Here is a 24,811-nt window from a genome sequence, read left to right on the forward strand (position 1 = left end):
GCCTCAGGTGTTAGAGGACACCAGGCTGACAGGTGTCCGTGCACAATGGAGCATTTACAAACGGCAAGCACAGATTTTATCTGTGAAATAAATGCAAAGTGAGCTGGTATGTTTGTTTTATGTGCTGGTTACTTAGTAGCTACACCCAAATGATTCACTAACCGATTACCTATTTCAGTAAGTCAACTGACAGCTGACCAACGTTAGCAAACGCAGTGTGCATTCCTCAAATTTACAAGAATGGTTTAACTTTTGACCAGAGCTGCTCTGAGAATACTACTGGTGCCTTCAAATCAAACTGGTGTTTACAACATGGGAAGTTGTGTATTGCGATATTCTTGGTGTTCAAGTGGTTAAGTCGTGAAAACATCTTTTTCATCATTTTCCTCAGACATATTATAAAACTACCAAGAAAAACAATATACCACTAAAATTACTAAATATTAACTTATTATGCACCGAAAAATGAACTTCCAAGGCCTCCGCCATTTCTGACAACGTCAACAAACACGTCACAACTCACGAACTCTGAACTTCCAGAAACGTTCCACTGACGAGGTCGTGAATACGACATGATGGACTCTGCTGGTGAACACGGTGAACACCACCACATCTGAAGGCACCATATACAACATGGTGTACGGTCATAGACCTGCTCTATATATAAAGCGTCTTGAGATAACTTCTGTTGTGATTTGACGCTATACAAAAATAAATTGATTTGATTTGATTTGATATAAAATCATGCAAATTCTTCATTTTTAACAGTCAGGAGGAGAGTTCAGTACATCTACTCAAGTGCTGTACTTATGTGCAAACTTGAAGTACTTGTACTTTACTTGAGTATTTCCATTTGATACAACTTTCTACTTCTAGTCCACATCTCGGAGGTAAATATTGTACTTTTTACTCCACTATATTTATCTGACAGTTTTAGTTACTTTACAGATCAGTTTTTCCTCCCCTTCCCGTCCAGTGAATATAGACCTCCAGATGACCTGATGTTGAATGTTTGTGATAAACTGAAGTATTAAGTGTTCCTTTATGTGGTGAGAAAATGATCCAACTTCTTAAGCTAAATAAACTGGATCGGCTGGTCACAAAGATGAAAACATATGATCTTATATATATATATATATATATAACTATCAGCTTTATAGTTTCTGTCTCAACCACCCTCCATTCTGTTTTAGTCCTGTAATATTTTGTTGAATTTTGCACATCTACTACCTCAATTATTTTTTATTTAAGAACAAACGTATCTTGCACACTTCACTAATGTATATAGTATGTTATTACACACTTCACTAATGTATATAGTATGTTATTACACACTTCACTAATGTATATAGTGGATTATTCTATTTTTATCATTTAGAGTTTTTATGGCAGTAGTACTTTAACTTATAGTGAAGTATTTTCACAGTGTGGTATTGCAATAGTACTTTAACTTGGGTAGAGGATGTGAGTAGTTGTTCCCTCAGTGTGAGCAGCAGCAGAGTGAGGGGTGGTGGTGGATGGTGGGAGGAGGCCACATGATGTTGCCATGATTTAGCAAACATTAGTGGTCGTTAGCTTAGCCGCTAGCAGCTAGCTGGCTAGTTACCAACCTCAGTAATCTATAACAGATTAATCGATAGTGATTAACAGCTGTGCGTTGCTGTAAGGAGGAGTTCACGTTGCTGGCAGACAACAAACTGCTCTTAGAAACACATTAAGCGCCTGTTAGCCTGCAGGCTAATGGCTGAGCTAACATGAGAGTGCAGGTCTGCTGTCTGCAGGACTGTTGTGATAGCTAGCTTCTGTTAGCTTCAGCTAGCTCCAGTTAGCTTCAGCTAGCTTCTGTTAGCTTCAGCTAGCTCCAGTTAGCTCCAGCTAGCTTATGTTAGCTTCAGTTAGCTCCAGCTAGCTTCAGTCAGCTTCAGTTAGCTCCAGCTAGCTTATGTTAGCTTCAGTTAGCTCCAGCTAGCTTCTGTTAGCTCCAGTCAGCTTATGTTAGCTTCAGTTAGCTCCAGCTAGCTTATGTCAGCTTCTGTTAGCTTCAGTTAGCTCCAGCTAGCTTCTGTTAGCTTCAGTTAGCTCCAGCTAGCTTCTGTTAGCTTCAGTTAGCTCCAGCTAGCTTCTGTTAGCTTCAGTTAGCTCCAGCTAGCTTCTGTTAGCTTCAGTTAGCTCCAGCTAGCTTCTGTTAGCTTCAGCTAGCTTCTGTTAGCTTCAGTTAGCTCCAGCTAGCTTCTGTTAGCTTCAGTTAGCTCCAGCTAGCTTCTGTTAGCTTCAGTTAGCTCCTGTCAGCTTCTGTCAGCTTCAGTTAGCTCCAGCTAGCTTCTGTTAGCTCCAGCTAGCTTCAGCTAGCTTCTGTTAGCTCCAGCTAGCTTCAGTTAGCTCCAGCTAGCTTCAGTCAGCTTCTGTTAGCTTCAGTTAGCTTCTGTTAGCTTCAGTCAGCTCCAGTTAGCTTCAGTTAGCTCCAGCTAGCTTCAGTTAGCTCCAGTTAGCTTCAGCTAGCTCTAGTTAGCTTCAGTCAGCTTCAGTTAGCTTCAGTTAGCTTCAGCTAGCTCTAGTTAGCTTCAGTTAGCTCCGGTCAGCTCTAGTTAGCTTCAGTTAGCTCCAGTCAGCTCCAGCTAGCTCTAGTTAGCTTCAGTTAGCTCTAGCTAGCTCCAGTCAGCTCCAGCTAGCTTCAGTTAGCTTCAGTTAGCTCTAGCTAGCTCCAGCTAGCTTCAGTTAGCTCTAGCTAGCTCCAGTCAGCTCCAGCTAGCTCTAGTTAGCTTCAGTCAGCTCCAGCTAGCTCTAGTTAGCTCCAGTCAGCTCCAGTCAGCTTCAGCTAGCTTCAGTTAGCTTCAGTTAGCTTCAGTCAGCTTCAGTTAGCTTCAGTTAGCTTCAGTTAGCTTCAGTCAGCTTCAGTTAGCTTCAGTCAGCTTCAGTTAGCTTCAGTTAGCTCCAGTCAGCTCCAGCTAGCTCCAGCTAGCTTCAGTTAGCTCCAGTCAGCTTCAGCTAGCTTCAGTCAGCTTCAGTCAGCTTCAGTTAGCTCCAGTCAGCTTCAGTTAGCTTATGTTAGCTTCTGTTAGCTTCAGTTAGCTCCAGCTAGCTTCAGTTAGCTCCAGCTAGCTCCTGGCTGGTCAGACACATCCAGTAGCTGCTGAGCTGTAATCATGGCAGCTGCACTTTCTGATCTATTTATCTGTCTACTTTTTGATTTGAATGTTTTGATGTGTTTCATTTTAATATTTGCTTTCACTGCCAACAGCTGCTCAACTGATGCTCAATGACAATAAAGTCTCTCTTCTATTCTATTCTATTCTCTTCTCCTCTCTTCAGTCATGAGTCTCCTGCAGCCAGCGACAACACACGGCTAGCTGGGTTAGCATCTGACGGCTAACGTTAGCCGCTGCTGGCTAACAACCAGCAGCTAATGAGCTAACTAGCTAGCTCTCCCGGTCCCGTTAGCTGGTCTCATTACATAACAGCATCTCCTCCATGCAGGTACACATGCAGGTACACATGCAGGTACACATCCTCTCACCTCCACCAGCGCCTCCAGTTTGCCCTCAAAGGTGAAGTCGATGAGGTCTGGCTTCAGACTCAGTCCGTAGTTGACGGGGTAGACGTCAGCGGGTAGCCGGACGAAGGGCCTCCTCTCGGGCATGGTTCCTGTGTTCTGACCGGCTGGACTAACGGACACGGTTCTGTCTGTCTGCGGGACTCTGAGGTTCTGAGCAGAACGGGCCTGGACGGTGAGGATGGACAGCAGGTAGTGAGTCTGTGTTCGGATGACAGCGGAACCCTGCGGCCCAGGAGCAGCAACATCAACCGGAACCCGCTCAGCTCTTCTGTTCTCCCCCCGCAGACACTCACACAGCCAAACACCTAGAGGGAGGCTGCAACCGCACGTCATCACGTCGTGGCAGCGGACGTGATGAACGTGAGCGTGCTGTGTGCATATGGATCAAAGACTCGAGTGTTACACATCTTATTCTAGTTCAAGTTCAAGTTTAGTTTATTGATCACAGACACATTGAGATGGCAGTGAGATTCTTTGTTCCTGTTTGTTACGCTCTCAGCCTTGTATAATAGACAATCCATCGATCTCTCAATCAATTGAATAACAATAATGAATTAAATACAATCATCCTGATAAACATATAAATATAACAGCAACAATAGCAAATTGTTCGATAAATATGAGAAAATTATAAAATAAATAACAGAGAATATACACAGAGAATATACACCCACCCGCACACCCGTAAGTGTGTGGTGCAATAAGTGCAGTGTAACCAAGGTACGAATGGATGAATGGATGAATGGATAGAGACAGAGACAGAGACAGAGACAGAGACAGGGCTCTAGTGGGTCAGGGTCAGTTGTGAGACTCAGCTCAGCATCCGGATGGCCTGGGGATAGAAGCTGTTTCTGAGGCGGTTGGTTTTAGCTCTGATGCTGATGTAGCCAGGCTTCTCATAATATTACGACTTTTTTCTCGTAAATTTATGACTTTTCTCGAAATCTCAGACATTTATTTTGTCTCACTGTGGCCCTACTACTCTGTCATACTGGCCACCTTAACGACATATAAATAAATAAACAGACAACAACAACAAACGTTCAAGAGTAGACATGGACATCTAAATGTAAACAGACAAATATTAACAATGACAGAAAACACAGCTGACAAACAGAACAGAGAAAACAAGGCCCCTTCTTCTCGTCTTATTTTGAAAGCGGAAGCCGCCTTGGTTTGACATAGTGAACCGGAAGTGTTTGTTCTTCAGTCAGATGGTGTGGAGATGGCGGTGCCCCTGAGGAGGACGCTGGTGGTTCTTCACAGAGCGACATGGAGCAGAATGAAGGTCTGAGACATCTAATAACACTCTGCTGGGTTAGAGACAGAAATGTGATAACAGTCTGCTGGGTTAGAGACAGAAAGGACACATGCTGTCAGCAGCTCGTCTGTTTTAATGGTTATCACACAGCTTAGTTTAGCCAAGCTAGCCCTTTAGCTAACCAGACAGACAGACAGACAGACAGGTAGACAGACAGACAGACAGACAGGTAGACAGGTAGACAGGTAGACAGACAGACAGACAGACAGACAGGTAGACAGGTAGACAGACAGACAGACAGGTACTGTAGACAGATAGATAGACAGACAGATAGGTAGACAGACAGACAGACAGACAGACAGACAGACAGGTAGACAGACAGACAGACAGACAGACAGACAGACAGACAGACAGACAGACAGACAGACAGGTACTGTAGACAGATAGATAGACAGACAGACAAGTAGACAGACAGACAGACAGACAGACAGACAGGTAGACAGACAGACAGACAGACAGACAGACAGACAGACAGGTAGACAGACAGACAGACAGACAGGTAGATAGTAACAAACTAGAACAACTTGACCCTCAGTGCTGAGCAGCGTCTCAAATTAATCTTCAGGTTTCCACATCTACTGTTGACCTGCTATCCCCCCTAAAGACCCCCTGGACCCCCTTAAGACCCCCTAAAGACCACCTGGACCCCCTTAAGACCCCCTAAAGACCCCCTAAAGACCACCTGGACCCCCTTAAGACCCCCTAAAGACCCCCTAAAGACCCCCTGGACCCCCTAAAGACCCCCTGGACCCCCTTAAGACCCCCTAAAGACCACCTGGACCCCCTTAAGACCCCCTAAAGACCCCCTAAAGACCCCCTGGACCCCCTTAAGACCCCCTAAAGACCACCTGGACCCCCTTAAGACCCCCTAAAGACCCCCTGGACCCCCTTAAGACCCCCTAAAGACCCCCTGGACCCCCTAAAGACCCCCTGGACCCCCTTAAGACCCCCTAAAGACCCCCTGTACCCCCTAAAGACCCCCTGGACCCCCTTAAGACCCCCAAAGACCCCCTAAAGAAGACTAAAACGGCTCTATTGTGGGTCACGGGGTTAACCAGTTATATTTATGACACTTACCGTTAACTCTTTACATTTCTGTCATTGTGCACATTTAGTTTTTTGCATCGTTATTGTTTATATATTTAGTTTTATTTGCATCCTGTGTATTTGCAGTCTTTCTCACTTTGTGTTTAAACTGCTGCACAACGAGTTCCCTCGGCATGAATAACGTTTTGTCTTAAAACACGTTCTCTCAGAATGCTGAGGCGTCTCTGGACGTGCTGCGGCATCCCGTCCCACTTTACCTGCCGGTCCGGACCAAGAAGCGGTACTTCATCCCTCCAGCAGTGGGAGTGAAGGGGCAGAGGGAGGAGAACACGGAGGCCAAGGCCCGAGCGGCAGGCCTCGTCTTCAGACAGCAGTACTTTGAGAGGCCCATCAACATCGCCTGCACTGGTAATACTGTTGATAAGCTGGTGTGGGAGTCTTCTAGTTTAAAATGATTGAATGTTCAGACTGCAAAGACTTTGGCTTGTTTGATTTATTAATAACAATCTGGTATATTTTAGGGCTGTTAAAGTTAACATAATTACATAATAAGATACATAATCGATTTTCTTTCCGCCCCTAGTAATTAGTAGTGAGATAAAGTTGCACATTTGTCCTCAAATGTTAACACCAGGATTCCTGTTATTGTATTTTATAATAAATGCTAGTTGTTGTAATATCTCTGCTGGATGGAGTGAACCTACTGATTGATCATCTCTGTCTGATGTCTTCACCAGCGGGAATCTTCGACCCCTACATCCCCCCTGAGGGCGACGCTCGTCTCTCCACTTTGTCTAAAGAAGGTCTGAAACAACGAGCCGAACAGATTCGACAGAGCGCCGGCTCCCAGCTAGCGTAAGACTGTTTCTCTAACTCCCCGTGTTCGTCCTGAACTGATGGTTTTCTTGTCAAACATAATCTGGATGTTGCTGGTTGCAGGACTGAGTTTGGTGTGGCAGCGTCACTGAGAACAAGCACACCTCTCTCTTAACTCCTCATTACAGCTGTTTCATTAATTCAGATCCAAATCATCTTCAGATGAAACACTTCACAGTAAATGTGAGAAAGCTGAATGTTAATGTCGTTTCTTGCAGGATTCGTAAAATCAAAGAGCACGACTCTCTGTTCACGACCAAGGATTTTGCAGAGCGAGCTCAGGAGATCTTCGTCGAGGCCCACGACGCCCTGTCACAGTAAGAAAGTTAACTTGTGTGTCTCACAGCTACGTCGCTGTCACATCAAATGACGGCGCTGGATACAGGAAGAACAATAGATTTAGCAGCTTTCTCGGTCAATATAGCAGCAATGAGGTCAGCTACATTCACCGCCAACACTGATTGGACGTCCACGTAAAACGTGTTGAATTTCCCCTTTAAATCCAGAAACATTTTGTCTTTCAAATATCAAATTCATTCTGTACAAAAACAGCACATTTTCAAAAAATATCATAAACTATAGAGGTCACATTTCTTCAGTCCTGTACACACAATAACTTTTATAATTCATTTGATTCAATTCATCAAATATGAACTTTATGTTTAGAAATTGACTGTAACGGCGTCTTTACTGTCGATCAGACAGCTGCAGCTGATTCAGAACGCTGCTGCTAGAATCCTCACTAAGACCAAGAAAGTGGATCATATCAGTCCAGTTCTGAGGTCTCTAACTGGCTCCCTGTCTCTCAGAGAACTGATTTCTAAATACTGCTGCTGGTTTACAAAGCACTAAATGGTTTATGGCACAAATACATTGGTGATCTTCTGCTGTGTTCTGAACCATCCAGACCTCTCAGGTCATCTGGATCAGGTCTGCTCAGTGTCCTCTGGATCAGGTCTGCTTAGTGTCCTCTGGATCAGGTCTGCTTAGTGTCCTCTGGATCAGGTCTGCTTAGTGTCCTCTGGATCAGGTCTGCTTAGTGTCCTCTGGATCAGGTCTGCTTAGTGTCCCCAGAGTCACAACTAAACATGCAGAAGCAGCGTTCAGTTTTTATGCACCAAACATCTGGAACAAGCTCCCAGAAACCTGCAGGACCTCCAACTCTCACTTCTTTATAATCAAAGCTTCAATCTGTCCTGTTTGCTGCCTTTTATTAAACCAGATAATGATCTTATATACTGCACTAGAGCTTTTACTCTTGTGTGTTAGCTTCTATCCTAGCTTTTATTTTTAGCTTGTTTTTATTTTCTAATCTTTAATGTTTTATAACTGTTTTAATTATGTCTTAATGTTCTTTTGCACTTTGTCACAATGTTCTTGAATGTTTATGTAAAGCACTTTGAATCTCCCTGTTGCTGAAATGTGCTCTACAGATAAAGCTGCCTTGCCTAAAGGTTCTCTTTAAAAGGCAGATTAACGCCTGCTGTTTGTTCTTGCAGGTTCAACAAGGAGAAGCTTCACTCCTTGGTGACTGAGCGGTGTTATCCTGTAAGTTCTTCTTCTAAACGCTGATGAAGTTTCTCACTGATTCACTTTTCATCAAATCCCCAATTCATGTTTAGTTTTTACTCGTCTGTCCCGTGTTCAGGAGATGACGAGAGGAAACCGGTACAAGACCATCCGTTGGAGGTTCATCGAGTCACTGGAGCCGCCCAAAGTGGTCCACGCCCGCTGCCCCGACATGGTCACCAAGGGCAACCTGTACGGCCAGGTGACGGTCCGCATGCACACCAAACAGGTACGACTCGTACGTGACCGGACTGTAGTCGACTCCGCTGATGTCCAGGCGTGATATGAGTATCAACTATTCATGTGCAGTTTATTCTTCAAGTGTGTGTTCCTGTTTTTTCAAATATCATTAACTCCCTGAGACCCGAGATCCGGACTGACTAGAGACCTAGAGCATTCAGAGGAAGGATGGATCAGACTAGAGACCTAGAGCATTCAGTGGATGGATGGATCAGACTAGAGACCTAGAGCATTCAGAGGATGGATGGATCAGACTAGAGACCTAGAGCATTCAGAGGAAGGATGGATCAAACTAGAGACCTAGAGCATTCAGTGGATGGATGGATCAGACTAGAGACCTAGAGCATTCAGAGGATGGATGGATCAGACTAGAGACCTAGAGCATTCAGAGGAAGGATGGATCAGACTAGAGACCTAGAGCATTCAGAGGATGGATGGATCAGACTAGAGACCTAGAGCATTCAGAGGAAGGATGGATCAGACTAGAGACCTAGAGCATTCAGAGGATGGATGGATCAGACTAGAGACCTAGAGCATTCAGAGGATGGATGGATCAGACTAGAGACCTAGAGCATTCAGAGGATGGATGGATCAAACTAGAGACCTAGAGCATTCAGAGGATGGATGGTTTTCCTAGCTAGATTGACAATAAGGGGGTTTCTGAGCAGTTCACACAACAGAAGTGCTCGCCATCCGTCACCAAAAACATGCAGAAATCTCCAAACGTCAAAAGTTTTTGATCCCAAATCACAGCATGTCTTCTTCTCTGGTGTTCCTCAAGGTCTTGGTGACTTAATGTGGTATTCTGGAGGGATTATTGATCATTTCTATTAATTCTAGAGTGGTAAAAAATGGTTAATTTTAGCACCAAATCTGTGGAACAAATGGTATCAACCCAACAACTGCTGCAACAACTTATGAGACCTAATAGAGCATGGAGATGACCATCAGATACTTCTATCATCATGTTCTAAACCATTACACACTTTAACTATTTTAATTAAATAATGAATTCATGTTTATTACAGATTAATGACTAGAACATCTTGACCCTCAGTGCTGAGCTGCATCTCAGATTAATCTTCAGGTTCTCAGCTTTCAGATGATGTTCACCACTTCTATGTGACATCTACTGTTGACCTGCTGTCTCCCCCTAAAGACCCCCTAAAGACCCCCTAAAGACACCCTGGACCCCCTAAAGACCCCCTGGACCCCCTAAAGAAAACTAGAACTGCTCTGTTGTGGGTCTCAGAGGGTTAATATGTTGTATGTATGTTGCACACAGTTAATTTCAGAGTGATGTAAAGACACATTCCAGAGCAGTTTCAGATGACTGGATGAACCGACTTTCCTCCTGCAGGCTCTGGCCGTCTACGACCGCTTCGGGAGGCTGATGCTGGGCAGCGAGGAGCAGCCGAAGGACGTCTTGGAGTACCTGGTCATAGAGCGACACCTCGTGAACCCCTACGGCCGATGGAGGTTACACGGGAAAATAGTGCCGTCCTGGGCTCCGGCCAAAGACCCAATTATTAAGGTGACCCTCTGTTCTGCAGCGGCTGACTACATTTATCGTTTAGTGAGAAAGAGGCAGAAGTCCAAAGCACACTTACTGTCAAAGAAACCCTTTATTACCTGGCCAGTCCATACGTCACTTTAAAGACCACGTCAACAAGCTTTTCACCATCATTTTCATATTTATTCAGTAAGTTATTGTCCTCTTCCTCGCTGCATAATGTGTTGATACATTAACAAATATAAAAACAATAATACATATTGAATCAAATGAATATAAATAATAAACACACATATCTAATGCTCATACATGTTATAATAAATCTGAATGTGTCAGTAGCGGTCATGGTTTGAAGAAATAATAATAATAGTAGAAAAGAACACCTCCCCCCCGCCTCCCCAGTATCGCTCTCTTATTCCTTTATTTAAAATATGAAGAACGGGTCACTAGGTTTTGTTCTTACGTTATAGAATATGTCTTTATCCGGTGACCTGTTGCCTCGGGGTTATTTGATATGATATAAGTTTCCTCAATAACAAGCGTGTGTCAGCGAGCATCAGTAAAATGATGCACAGAGCTCTGTTCGATTACCGGAGAGGTTCGTGCTCCGCGTCTTCGTCAGTCTTCACGTCACACTGGAATAGAAGTTGACTCGCATCATATACGAATATAATCACCTTAAATCTGTGAGTCAGCGCCTCAGATCCAGCAGACAGACGGAGCAGTGGAGGCTGTTTCTTCCTCTAAAACAGGAGATAGTCAGACAGTTGGTAGACTGAATGATTCCAGGAGGCTCGTGTCCTCCTACAATCACAGCTGCTGTTGTGTTTTGGGGCTGTAACTGAAAAATGAATTTTGTCCGGAGTATTTCATTTAAAACAATGATATAAAACAGACAATTCAATCACACTACGATGGTTCTTTCTCAGTGTTGTTGAAGTACCGTAAAGTGTTTTCCAACATTACAAGCTGGTTTTCCCATCTTGCTCCTGAAGGTTAATTTCCCTCGCTACAAAATATGGTATTAAAAGTAATATGGAATAAATCTAATGATGCTGATGTGCTCCTCTTTCTCCCCCAGACTGTCATGATTCCTGGTCCAGAGCTGAAGCCGGGACAAGAGTTTGACGCCCTTAACTATGAAGTTCCCAAACCAGAGGCAGTCCAGTGGAGCAAGTAGTCCACCGGGTGGCGCTGCTCTTTACATTACAAACCACAGTAGGACATCAGCAGCAGCAGCAGCAGCAGCAGCAGTCATGAGCCAGAGTGCTGTTTACATTCTGTCTGTGGCTGGTTAGTTTGTCCAGTCAGGCAGGAGACCAGGCTTCCTCTGGAGGCTCCTGTCTGTCTGAGAACCGCTGGAAGCAGCAGCTGAGTCTCAGGATGAACAAACTACTGAGTCCTGCAGCCAATAAAGCTGCTTCTCTCTCCTGCAACCAATCACCACACAACAGTCTGGAAAAATAATAATAATAATGATAATGATAACAGATTGATTCTCAAGTTAGTTTCACACATTTTCATATTGTTTTAAGACTAAAACTAAACCTTCAAAGACCCCAGGATCACGACTGACTTCACTGTCTCTCAGAGGATCTGGTAGGTTCAGTTTTAGGGCCAGAGAGAAGACACAGATATCACTAGAAAACCATCGGTATCAACAAGATGTACCTCCAGATGTGTGAATGTAAATGGGTTCTATGGGTACCCACGAGTCTCCCCTTTACAGACATGATCACTTTATGATAATCACTTGCAGTATAAATGTGTTATTGTCTTCTATTCTGAAATGGTGTATCTGAATATTTCTGCATCCTGGGGTCCCTAAACAGTGTTGAATACATAAATTGGGTCTCACTGTAAAGCTGAGACTCTGGTGGGTCCAATGAGCCCAACTGGATTCCTGTGTGATGATGTTAGTCCTCATAGGAGACATTTCATTGACCTCACTGTATTTTCATTAACTTTCATAGCTAGATTGACGATAAGGGGGTTTCTGAGCAGAGCAACACAACACAAGTGCTCGCCATCCGTCACCAAAAAAATGCAGAAATCTACAAATGTCAAAAGTTTTTGATCCCAAATCACAGCATGTCTTCTTCTCTGGTGTTCCTCAAGGTCTTGGTGTCTTAATGTGGTATTCTGGAGGATTATTGATCATTTTTATAAATTCTCCAGTGGTAAAAAATGGTTAAATTTAGCACCAAATCTGTGGAACAAACGATATCAACACTGCTGCAACAACTCAACACATAAAATGTTCAGATCTCCAGAAATGTAATTGTTTATTTCTTTGATGAATATACTGCATGTCCACCTCAGGAAATAGAAAAATAAAGTGTTCCATCTGCGTCACTTCTCATCTGTAGATCTCAGTGGAGTTTTCTTTATCAGAATAATCTTTCATAGAAGATATTACATACAAAATTTGGTCTGTTTTTTCTATGCAAATCAAGGGATGTGTTACAACAATATATATATATATTTTTTACGTGACAACAAATTACAGCACGCTCATTCAAAAGACACGCTAACATGCAACAATGCTCACAGAACTAGGTCACTCCATCGACTACAAAGTGTGGCGCAGTGTTTAAACGATGAGATGGCTGAGTTAAGAGCTGAATAAATGACTCCTGATCTCACAGATTGCCGGCATAGACGTTTGACTTCATTACATAAATACAGAAAACTGTTAATATCAGTAAGTTTTATTCACCAATAAACCTTTTAAAACATAACACTGCTTTTAAAAAGTTTGAAATCGTCTGCATCTGAAACTCTTAAAATAGTATTCTTTAAAAAATAATGCTCACTAATGTCAGAAATTAAAAATGTCAGTCCACTCTTGATGTAAAGTATCTATAAGCTAATAATAAACATAAGGGCTGTCAATCAATTAAAATAAAGAATTGGAAATGAATCACACATATTTTATCTGTTCAAAATGTTCCTCTTATCAACAAGAGAGATTGGACAAATATTCTGCTTTACGCAAATATATTTATTATTAGAAATCAATTAACAGGAAAAAAATTCTAAATGTAGTGTAAGTTTGGGCTATTTGGGTTGCGTTATTATTATCTATTGACAGCCCTAATAAATATATCTAATAGTCATAAGATATCTTTGACTAATCCATAAACTAATTTAATTTAAATAATGATTTGTCTGGTATATTATCAGTGAAGTCCTGCAGAATGATCTCTCATATAGAATAAGAATATTTGTGAATATTATTGTGGTGCCAAAGACTTTTTCCAGCAATGACAATAATGACTAATATCGATATTTGCATAAGGAACCTTTACAAAAAAATGTTTGTAGTTGACCAAAACCTTAACTATTCAACTAATAATGTGTTTAAACAGGATGTATGTCTTGAGTTTATGATGATTTATGCATTTATTTGGCATTGTTTCTTTAAATGGTGGAATGTTAATATCCCGTTATTATGACTGATAATAATCACTGGTGTTTAGTCATTAAATCAGTCAGCCAATGATCCCAAACCTAATTTCCTTGAAGCCCCCCTACTTATATCTAAGTAAAGCTAATCGTCATCACCCTAAAAGAAATTACAAATCCACAAACAAAATCCTTAATCTGAGTAAAGAGATTCAGTGTATTAAATTAGTCAGTGTTTTTTTTTTTAATAAATCAACTTTCTTTAATGAATATAATATAATATAATATAATATAATATAATATAATATAATAATAATAATAATATAATCATAACTCGTCAGCTCTGCCTCTCTTTGTGTGCAATGAGCGTGAGAGCAAAATGTATTTTTGAAAGACTAAACGCCAACAAATCTGGATTGAAACAACATTTCGTTAGATAAAAACAGAATTTTGGAAATGATCACATCTATCTTTTTTTTTTTCAATAAATGTTGACTTCTGGACTTCACAGTGCTCTGGAGTTGTTGGATATGTAATATACTAATAATAGAATACTAATATTAGTGGAGCCTGATCTTTATGTGCAACTGTGCAGAAATATTGGGTTTAAACACAATTTAGCCTACTAATTAGCAAACTTTTGTATACAAATCCTGGTGCACCCCCTGCGATCTTTTGGGGTCCGGACCTCAGGTTGGGAACCACTGACTTAAGCAAACAGGTATGCATAGTTTTATCAATCATTAAAACTTAATAGAAATGTAATTTGACATCCGCTGCTTTACACTTAACACCTTCTTCTACTTCCAGAATAAATTTCCACAAAAGAAAAAAATTAGACTGAATTTATCTGGTGAATGCTGGTTGAGCTTAAGCTGGACAAACACCGTACGATTTTAGTCTGTTTCTTGAATTAGAATTTTGAGCCGTACAGTGTGATCACTCAGGTCGTGGCTGACGATCGGACCGTACAGTGTGGTCACTCAGGTCGCGGCTGACGATCGGACCGTACAGTGTGGTCACTCAGGTCGCGGTTGACGATCGGACCGTACAGTGTGATCACTCAGGTCCTGGCTGACGATCGGACCGTACAGTGTGGTCACTCAGGTCGCGGCTGACGATCGGACCGTACAGTGTGATCACTCAGGTCGTGGCTGACGATCGGACCGTACAGTGTGGTCACTCAGGTCGCGGCTGACGATCGGACCGTACAGTGTGATCACTCAGGTCCTGGCTGAGGATCGGACCGTACAGTGTGGTCACTCAGGTCCTGGCTGACGATCGGACCGTACAGTGTGATCACTCAGGTCGTGGCTGACGATCGGACCGTACAGTGTGGTCACTCAGGTCGCGGCTGACGATCGGACCGTACAGTGTGATCACTCAGGTCGTGGCTGACGATCGGACCGTACAGTGTGGTCACTCAGGTCGCGACTGACAATCGGACCGTATAGTGTGATCTCTCAGGTCGTGGCGGACGATCGGACCGTACAGTGTGCTCACTCAGGTCGCGGCTGACGATCGGACCGTACAGTGTGGTCACTCAGGTCGCGGCTGACGATCGGACCGTACAGTGTGGTCACTCAGGTCGTGGCTGACGAACGGACCGTACAGTGTGATCACTCAGGTCGTGGCGGACGATCGGACCATACAGTGTGATCACTCAGATCGGGAGCTTTGGCTTTACATAATAAACAATCAGTCGGAGTAGGAAGGACACAACATTTCTAACACCGTACAGTGTATGTCCAGCTTTAGAGTTCTATCCGTTGGTCCTGTGCTGTATTTGCAATTGCGAGTAATATGGAGTTGTTACGTTCAGATTTTGCAACAAATTCACCTCAGCCATGGGTCCAACATACTGTACGTACATGGCAAATATGTAAATTGTCACCTAAAAACATACAAAGACACAAATACATTTCAATTTAAAAAGGGGGGGGTAGAAGCAGGAAGAAAAGGGACATAATCTAAATGCCTTAGATGCCCTTCCGTCAGCCAAGAAATGTCTGTTTGTAGTTCAATGCTGATTTAATGAGGGACATAATGCGATATGTCAGCTAAAAGAAGACTTATTGTCAGTCAGGTTTGCACAACTTATTGTGTCCAGCTCCTCAAGTCTTTACTGCAGGCTTCTTCTTCATCGGATAGAGGCAGGGCCCAAATGGATAGTCCAACCTGAAATAACACAGCCCTAAATTCTGTCTTTGATTAGCCCAAGTACTTGTTCCAACAGGGCAGCCGTTTCTGAGCGGACCCTGCACTCTGACCTCCCTGTGGAGCTGGGGAAGATAAAAACAAAGTTCCCCTTGACCATCAAAATGGTTCTATGGAGTTCACGTTCCCCTTGATTGAGTGGAAGGGGTCAAACGTTAAAACAAATGCTGGCTAGATTTAGATCACAAGTCAGACGGGAATACAAAAGCCTCAGCAGCACATTCTGCATCGTCCTCTTCGTCTTCCTCAGGAATATTCTCAGGCTCCCATGTAAAGACGTCCGAGGCATTGTCTGTGAATGAACCAGAGCTGCTCCTTACCATGTCCCACGGACACAAAGCATCACGCCGTCCCAGGGCTAAGTTTTCTTTAGACTCCTCTATCTGCTCTTCGCCGATATCTGCTGGGGTCTCTTCTACACTGAATGGCCCCTGGTTCTCTGTGACTTCATCTTGGTAACTCTTGGGAATATCGACTTTGCTTTCGGTTGAGGTTTGTGGATCCTTAGATTCCCAGGGACAAACGTCTCCTCCAGTGCTGTCTTGCTTTTTGACAACTCCTGGTTCCTCAGTCTCCCACGGACAAACATCTTCTTGAGCACTATCTTGCTTTTGGAGAACTTTGGGTTCTTCTGTATCCCACGGACAAACATCTTCTCGAGCACTATCTTGCTTTTGGAGAACTTTGGGTTCTTCTGTATCCCACGGACAAACATCTTCTCGAGCACTATCTTGCTTTTGGAGAACTTTGGGTTCTTCTGTATCCCACGGACAAACATTTTCCCGAGCGCTGTCTTGCTTTTGGAGAACTTTGGGTTCTTCTGTATCCCACGGACAAACATTTTCCCGAGCGCTGTCTTGCTTTTGGAGAACTTTGGGTTCTTCTGTATCCCACGGACAAACATTTTCCCGAGCGTTGTCTTGCTTTTGGAGAACTTTGGGTTCTTCTGTCTCCCACGGACAAACATCTCCCTGAGCACTCTCCTGCTTTTTGAGAACTTTTGGTTCTTCTGTCTCCCATGGACAAACATCTTCCTGAGCGCTATCTTGCTTTTTGAGAACTTTTGGTTCCTCTGTATCCCATGGACAAACATTTGCACGAGCTGTGTCTTGCCTTACATGAGTCTCTGGTGTTTTGGAGGTCTGTGGCTTTCCTGATTCTGGTTCACCACTATCCCATGGACAAACATCTGCCGGTCTTTCCGGTCCTTGTGACACCATCTTGGCAGCTGCAGTTTTTTCAGGGGGGTCAGTTTCCCAGGGACATAGGTTTACTCTTGCGCCGTCTTTCCCATCAGTCTGGACGGAAGCAACTCTCAAAGGCGAGACACCCTTTTGTGAATCTTCTGGTTTGTCTTGATGTCCAGTCTCCCAGGGACAAATATCTACCTTGATGGTCATTTGTATATTTGAGCCTGTATTTGTTGGCTCGGTGTTCCCCTCTTCCCATGGACAAATGTTTCCCATGATTTTAGGGGGATCAGGGAAATCCCATGGACAATTTTCTGCTGCCTTGGTCACTTCTCCACCCAAATGCAGGACAGGTGATTTTGCATGGTGTTGCTGCTCATTACCTAAACTTAATTTCGATGCACCGGGATAGACGGCAGGTTTCATAACTTCTTGTTGAAAAGGCACCGACAGCGTTCCCTTGGTCTCCAAAGGATTTAGGTTTTCATAAACAACTTCAGCCTTGTCCTGAACATCCCAAGGACAAACGTTACCATATTCATTGTCTTCCTTTATTGAAGGTTGGGGACTTTCTGCAGTCTCCCAGGGACATACATTTGCTGGACGTTTCAAAGACTGTTGTCCCTGTGAATCTCTGGACGTGTTGGTATAATAAATAACGGGAATAGCCTGCGGTTCCCAAGGACACGCCTCACTACGACCACTTCCTCTCCTCACATTCGCCTGCTCTTGAGATTCCCATGGACATACATTAGATGGTCCAGATACCTGAGATTCCCAAGGGCAGACATTTGGTTTAATGCTCTGCTGCTTCTTTAGTCCCTCTCCTGGGACTTCCGGGGGAGTTCCAGTTCCATCCCATGGACACACATCTGTGGAGGAAATATTGCGGACTGGCGTAATTCGATTACTACCTCTTCTGTGAGTTGAAGGAGTTCTACAGCTGCTGGCAGTTTCCCAAGAACTTATACTACCACGTTTGCTGTTTTGCCTCGATAAAAACACATTTTCATAAGTGCCATCTTTTTGCATATCATCCATGTCCCAAGGGTAGACAGCAGATTTTACGATCATGAGCCTTCTTGGGCTTCTATCGGAAGAATCCCCAGAGGAAAGTCTGATGGCATTCTGCTTCACAAGGCATGGTTTATCTCCTGTTGTCATACTTCTTTTCTGCAGTGACCTCTTTTCCATGCTCGGACGCCTGCTTCCCGATCTTGGCGTTGTGGAAGCACTTTCCTGACTTTTTTGTGAAACAGTATCCTCTGTATTTAAAAATCCATCTTTACTGGACCTGCTTCCTCCATCGAAGGACCCCATAACTGTTTTCACAGAGAGCCACTTAGTGGTGGAGGTGCGGAAGGAGAAGACACGTTGATCTTTTGTGACCTTTGGTCTTGGAGTGCCTGGTGCACTTGCAGACACAGAGACCTGTGGTTTGGAGGACTCACCTATTCCCTTATCCTCTGAAGGAATCTTTTCTACTGGTGGTAAATGGTCCCAGGGACAGATGAGCGTCTTTGGAGATGGTGGCCTTTTGTCCTCCCCATCGTCAGAGTTTGCGTAAGTGACGTGCTTCTGGTTCTTGTCCCCTGATTGTTCTGGATCCACCTCCCAAGGACAGACCTCAGCCTTGTCAAATGACTCTGACTGGAGAGCACTCCTGGTCTGGTCACTAATGGAAATGCTCTGCCTGGACCTTGACAGTACTGTGCTGGCTCTGTTAACCTTGGCTATGTTCTCCATTGAGTGGGCGGTAGTGGAAGTCAGACTCCAGGACTTCACAAGTTTCGTGTGATCAGGATGCAGGAGGTTGGTATCAATTGACAGATTTTGGGCACTGGCTGACTTGCAGACCCCTGGTGGTAAATCCAAAGAATCTGTCTCCGATCGCCGAGAAGATCTTTTCACAGCGTTGGCCTTTAACATGGAGTCACGCAAGGAAGGGTCTCTTTCCCTGACATAGTGATGATCACTTTGGGACTTGCGCATGGATGGTGATGGTAACGGTGATTTCATTGAACTTCTGTAACAGATACTGAGAGTATCTGGGGTCCTCCTGAAAGACTCGGACTGATTCACACTAATTCTACTGCGGAAGGATCCGTCTCGGTCGTCGCGGCTGCACTGCCGGCTCATGCTCTCCGGGATCTCCGCAATGCGTCTGATAATGGATCTCCCCAATGTACAACGAGAACTTCGCTTCTTTGACAGATGAGGGTTGTTTGCGGTCATCCTCTTGGTCTTGTGGACTTCTAACTGGGCATATAACTTCTTCAGTTCATCCTGGTGCATATGAAGAAGGGAGGGAATCGATGATGGGATTGAGGAAATGGTTGAGGAGAGGAAAAGATATGGAGAGTAACAAGTCAGAGGAGAGGTAACAGACACGTTTTCATGTAAGAACAACATTTAGGATGAGGATAAAGGGTGGAGAAAGGTTATACTACATATGTTCATTTTACCGCTGATTGTATTTACTGTTCATTTATGATTTAAATTATAATACATTTAAGATCTGTTTAAGTGAGTCTACATGTGGTCATAACTGAAATTAAGGGACATTTATTTTCCTTATTTAAATGTGACCTTTGGAATTTCTCCCACATTTTGTAAATTATGTCCCAATGCAAAGTGATAACATCGTTCTGAGGGGACAAAAGAGTTTACCCGAAAGTCATCTGGGTCCACTCCGCTGTGTTCACTCCAAGCAGAGTGAAAACTGCTGTTGAGGTACGAGCCGGAGCGCCGAAGGTCCACTTCGTCTTCATACACCTCAGCTGCAATCTCCTCTCTCCTCGGCTTAGACACGTAAAGAAACTGTGGAACACAAACACAGGTGTACAATTCATATGTAAACATCTGGCATATGAAAACAACATTGTGTGTTGTCTTGTACATTCACATACATTTGAGTCCATGGTGGAATTTCACCACAAATATTGGATGTCTAATCCAGAACAACAAATTGTTGAAAATAGTATGATTACATTGTTGAATTCATTAACGTAGAACAGTCCTCAGTTATTTGTCTCAAACGCAGCTTAACCATGTCATATGATATGCTATTTCAGTGTAACCTAGAACCCCCAGGGAAGAGCACTGCCAACTTTTGTAGTGGCCAAACGGTGGTACTACAACTTATGTGTCCGTCACGTCATGTCATTGGGCCCAAAAAGACTTATCCCATAGACTTACATTGGGAAAGAGACGTCTGTAACTCAGAGGATCATTTATTTTGAGGTGAATCAACTTCCCAGTATGAACACTCAAATAATCATGATTTAAATCATTAAAACGCACTAATAGCTGAATCCAGAGTTATTTCCCTTCCTCCGTTCATGTGAGTGAGACCCAGACCGAGGCTGGAGCGAGGGCCGGGAGGCGGAGTTAACAAGCCGTGATGACAGCGTGACAGCTGTGACAGCTGTGACAGCTGTGACCCGTGACCGAGTCATGTGATCGAGCGGACGCTACTGCGCTTGCTCTATGAGCCCAATGGGATGCGGAAGATCGCCGGAAGATCCGGGTACTTTTCCAGTCGGAATTTGAACCATCTGGTCTTCATGCTCCACTGAGACACTCCCATAGGAATGAACGGAGCCCCGTCTCCAACGCTGGATCCAGTTCTCCTAATACATCCATGTTGCATGGCAGCTGGATTCTTTCGTGTCATGAGATGACACGGAGAGGTGACTGTTCGTTCTTAACAACAATGCTACAGTAGCATCAGTTCTATCAGAACTAGAGAATATTTCTTCAGTGAAAGAAAAGCAAAGAACGGCCCTGAAGGCTTTTCTCGATGGATGACATATTTTCGCTCTTCTCCCGAATCCGACTGGCCGAGTTTGATTAAATCACCTGTTTTTTGAAAGTGCCTGTCCTTTTTCTAACGGTTTCCAATGACGGCTTCTCAGATGGTTCTGTGTAGCGAACTATCTGGCGGGTCGGGTTAACTTCTGTGCACTTTATGAACAAATATTACTGGGACCACTACAGAACATACACTGTCTGCTTTGACCTCTTATTCTACCACTAAACTGATTCACTTTGGCACTATGGAATGAAAATGCTGAGTACCTTGGGAATGAAGAGCAGGGCGAGTGTCACGGTGATGGTCACATGGGTGTGCGTGAAGGAGAGCAGCAACATCCAATCAGGATGGAGAGAGGGAAAGGTGAACCTGAGGGAGACGGAAAACACCCAATTACTGTACGTCACATCAGTGCACTGTTTGTACTGTGGAGTGTACTAATACAATGCTGAGGGTACTGCTCGGGCATATTGGGTTCAGAGAAACTCTCACGATTTACCTGAACAGGTGAAACATGGAGGAGAGAAGCAGCTCGTTGTGGATGGCGATGCCCATGTAGCGAGGCTCGTGGAAGGCTGAGGGGACCGGCCTGACGGCGGTCCACAGCGAGCTGCCCCAGCACAGGAACAGAAGCTCCGCTGTGGCAGAACAAAGGAAGTTCAGGTATGAGAGGTGCAGTTTAGAACGTTTTTATCAATCTAATACTGAAGAAATACTAAATAATAGAGAAGCACCAATCCCACTTTTTAAGTCCCGATACCGATACTGATACCTGGGTTTTGGGTATCGGCTGATACGTACCGATCCGATATCAGTGTGTAATTAATACGCTGTATGCCTCGCTGTGTTTTATGTGTCAGGAAACATCAGGTTTGACTTAAACATTGTTTTCTTAACTTTATAAAACAAAATGTAACAAATAAATACAAATGTTTATTTTATTTATACAAATTTAATTTTTATTTATTATTAAAATACTAAATCATACATCAGTAATTTTGTAAAATATCTTAAAAATTAACAGAATTTTTATTTATTATTAAAAGAATAAATCATACACAAGTCATTTTATAAAAAAATCTTCAAAAGTAACAGACTTCTTATTTATTATTTAAATAATAAATCGTACATCAGTAATTTGGTAAAACAAAAATCTTAAAAATTAATAGAATTTTTATTTATTATTAAAATAATAAGTCTTACACCAATAACTTCATAAAAAAAAATCTAAATTAAAAGGAATTACAATTCAGGCGTAAACCTTTTTAATGCAGCAAAAAAGGGGTCAACATTTAAAAATTGTAAAATATAATGTATATAGTATATAAACATAGAATTGAATAGATCGGATCCATTGTCACCGATACCCGATCCAGCTATTTGAGTCAGTATCGGCCCGATATCCAATCCGGTATCGGTGCATCCTGCTAAATAATGTGTAAACTTTCTTCCAAGCTAGTCGGAGTTACAGTTGACATCATTGAGGAATGTATTGAGTCTTGTTTCATACAACTTTGACGTATTATTCTAGTTTCATGACTCAACTTTGATCCACCGTATACCGTAGTTGTGTGTACAGTGTTCCTGAGCAATGAGAGATTATTACTGATATTTTATGGTATGTTCTTGGCGGAGGTCTGCGCTCTCTGACTGTCCTTCTACTGTAGTTACTGATGGACAAAACTACACAAATATAACACACATTGTACTAAACAAAAGTTTTCCTAAATGTTTCTTCCATGCTGATGATGTTATTTCATTAAAGTTAATATTGACTTCATTTCTTGACCTTAATTTGGGGTCGAAATACGAGCAAGTTGAGTTGATTGTTTTTTTATAAAATGTTCATTCATTCTAACGTTTCAATATATTACTGAAATAAAGATGTAATAACTGAATGGTTGGAGTGAAAGGATCCCTCAGCTCAGATGATGTCGGTCTTCATCAGAACTGCCACTCACCCACGGCCATCATGTAGTCCCAGCGGTCCAGGTAACACAGGTTGAACCCCTGGCCGTCCGACGTGGCGGTGGTCACGAACACCGGGATGTTCCTGTCGCGGTTCTGCAGGACGCCCACCGTCCACGCACACAGGAACCAGCTGACCGTCATCAGCATCACTCCCAGAATCCTCAGCAAGTGGAGGCTGGACATGTAGGGCACTCTTTGGGCCGTGCGCGAGAGGAACACCTTCAGCACCCTGCAAGGCAAGAATCACTGTTTCACTCTATGTAGAGGATGTAGATACCTGAGAACATAAGGGTTTAAGGACCTTTTAAGCTGCAGTAGTCAGTATATTTTGGCATCATTGAGCAGACATCCCATAATAACCTTTCAGCATATTGTACTTCAAGTGTTCTGAGAGAAAACTAGACTTCTGCTCCTCCTCATGGCTCTGTTTTCACATTAAAGTTCCTTTTTCCAGAAGTAGGAAACAACGAACATGTTTCTGGTGAGGTTTTATTTACGGATGCACCGATACCGATACCAGATCAGATAGCTGCATCGGATATCGGTGAAATTTGGGCTGATCTATTCAATTCAGTTCTATGTTTACATACCATATACATTATATACTGGAATTTAATTTAATTCCTGTTTAAGTTTTGACCAATTAGTTGCTGCATTAAAAAGGTTTACACTTCAGTTGTAATTCCTGTTAATTTTAAGTTGTTAGTATATTATTATTATTTTAATAATAATAAAAATTATGTTAAATTTCAAAGATGTTTTACCAAGTTGCTGGTGTATATTATTATTATTTTAATAATAAATACAAAATTGTGTTAATTCTGAAGATTTTTACCAAGTTACTGATGTAAGATTTATTATTTTAACAATAAATAAAAATTATGTTAATTTTAAAGATTATTTTTACCCAGTTGTTAGTGTATATCATTATTATTTTAATAATAGGTAAAAAATTATGTTAATTTAAAAAAAATATTACCAAGTTGCTGATGTACAACTTATTATTTTAATAATAAATACAAATTATATGTATATATATATGTGTGTATATATATATATATATATATATAATACAGCAAAGATGTATTTTTATTTCTTACGAATTGAACTTTTCATCTCTACGAGGAAGAATGTTGATTTCTTCTTGCAAAGGTTAAAGTCTCTCACTTAAACATAAAAGATAAAAGTAGTTTAGTTTGAAACAGGATTCAGACGGTGAGTTTATAACATGTTTACACACAGTTTCTATTAATGTAAGAACTCATTTGTTTGTTGTTTGATTGAACGTTGGAGGAATTATTGTTAATCTAACATGATCTTACTGTAAAATGAAAGCAGTTAAACGTACCTGTACATCTTCAGAGTGACCGTCCCGTAGACGATGGAGAAGCCGAGCATCCGGACCCAGCGGAGCAGAATACACCTGAACGTACTCGGCTTGAAGTACATGATGAACACCTGCAGACACACAGACACTTCCTGTAAGTCTCACTACAGTAATACTACCACACTAGTACTACTGCTATCACTGCAGTAGTACTAGTGTGGTAGTACTACTGCTATCACTGCAGTAGTACTACCACACTAGTACTACTGCTATCACTGCTGCTATCACTGCAGTAGCACTAGTGTGGTAGTACTACTGCAGTGATAGCAGTAGTACTAGTGTGGTAGTACTACTGCTATCACTGCAATAGTACTACCACACTAGTGCTATCACTGCAATAGTACTACCACACTAGTACTACTGCTATCACTGCAGTACAGTAACATTATTATACAGTGTGCTATTAGTACATTTACTTAATTAAAGGCTCTGAATACTTCCTCCACCATTGTCCAGTACTAGTAGTATTAGTAATACTACTAGTAGTAGTAGAAGTAGTAGTAGTAGTAGTACAGCTAATACTGCTGGTGCGATTCCTATTACTACTACATTTTCTACTTCTACTACTATTAGTGGTGGTGCTACCGCTGCTGTTTCTGTCGTATTACTGATTATATGAACAGACATTTAAAGGTCCCATAATGTAAAATGTGAGATTTTCATGTCTTTAACATTATAAAGCAGGTTTAAGTTTATAAATACTGT

At 42.5% G+C, this 24,811-nt stretch overlaps 4 protein-coding genes across 5 annotated transcripts in view; 2 read left to right on the top strand and 2 right to left on the bottom strand.

Annotated features, from left to right (window-relative positions):
* The window catches only part of npepps (aminopeptidase puromycin sensitive), a 31,233-nt gene extending 27,353 nt beyond the window's left edge, over positions 1-3,880 (bottom strand). Inside the window, exon 1 of the mRNA XM_074631211.1 lies at positions 3,515-3,880. Within this exon, the coding sequence (XP_074487312.1) occupies positions 3,515-3,637 (123 nt within the window). The 5' untranslated portion in view covers positions 3,638-3,880. The remainder of the gene's footprint in view (positions 1-3,514) is intronic.
* Positions 1-24,811, top strand: part of ccsapa (centriole, cilia and spindle-associated protein a) — a 157,368-nt gene that overhangs the window by 112,315 nt on the left and 20,242 nt on the right. The gene's annotated exons all lie outside the window — the stretch shown is intronic.
* mrpl45 (mitochondrial ribosomal protein L45) lies at positions 4,680-12,481 on the top strand. Its single transcript, XM_074631299.1, has 8 exons — positions 4,680-4,841; positions 6,131-6,329; positions 6,659-6,776; positions 7,016-7,114; positions 8,297-8,345; positions 8,446-8,595; positions 9,967-10,140; positions 11,201-12,481. The coding sequence occupies exons 1-8, from the start codon at positions 4,779-4,781 to the stop codon at positions 11,297-11,299; spliced, it is 951 nt and encodes a 316-aa protein (XP_074487400.1). The 5' UTR covers positions 4,680-4,778; the 3' UTR covers positions 11,300-12,481.
* Positions 15,081-24,811, bottom strand: part of gpr179 (G protein-coupled receptor 179) — a 31,141-nt gene continuing 21,410 nt past the window's right edge. The window contains exons 6-11 of the mRNA XM_074631209.1: positions 24,068-24,177; positions 22,710-22,948; positions 21,248-21,386; positions 21,015-21,117; positions 19,605-19,754; positions 15,081-19,220 (exon numbers count right to left, since the gene is read on the bottom strand). Of these exons, the coding sequence (XP_074487310.1) occupies positions 15,927-19,220; positions 19,605-19,754; positions 21,015-21,117; positions 21,248-21,386; positions 22,710-22,948; positions 24,068-24,177 (4,035 nt within the window). The 3' untranslated portion in view covers positions 15,081-15,926. The remainder of the gene's footprint in view (positions 19,221-19,604; positions 19,755-21,014; positions 21,118-21,247; positions 21,387-22,709; positions 22,949-24,067; positions 24,178-24,811) is intronic.

This window comes from Sebastes fasciatus, chromosome 3 (genome assembly GCF_043250625.1).
Source record: "Sebastes fasciatus isolate fSebFas1 chromosome 3, fSebFas1.pri, whole genome shotgun sequence".
NCBI classification, from domain to species: Eukaryota; Metazoa; Chordata; class Actinopteri; order Perciformes; family Sebastidae; genus Sebastes; species Sebastes fasciatus.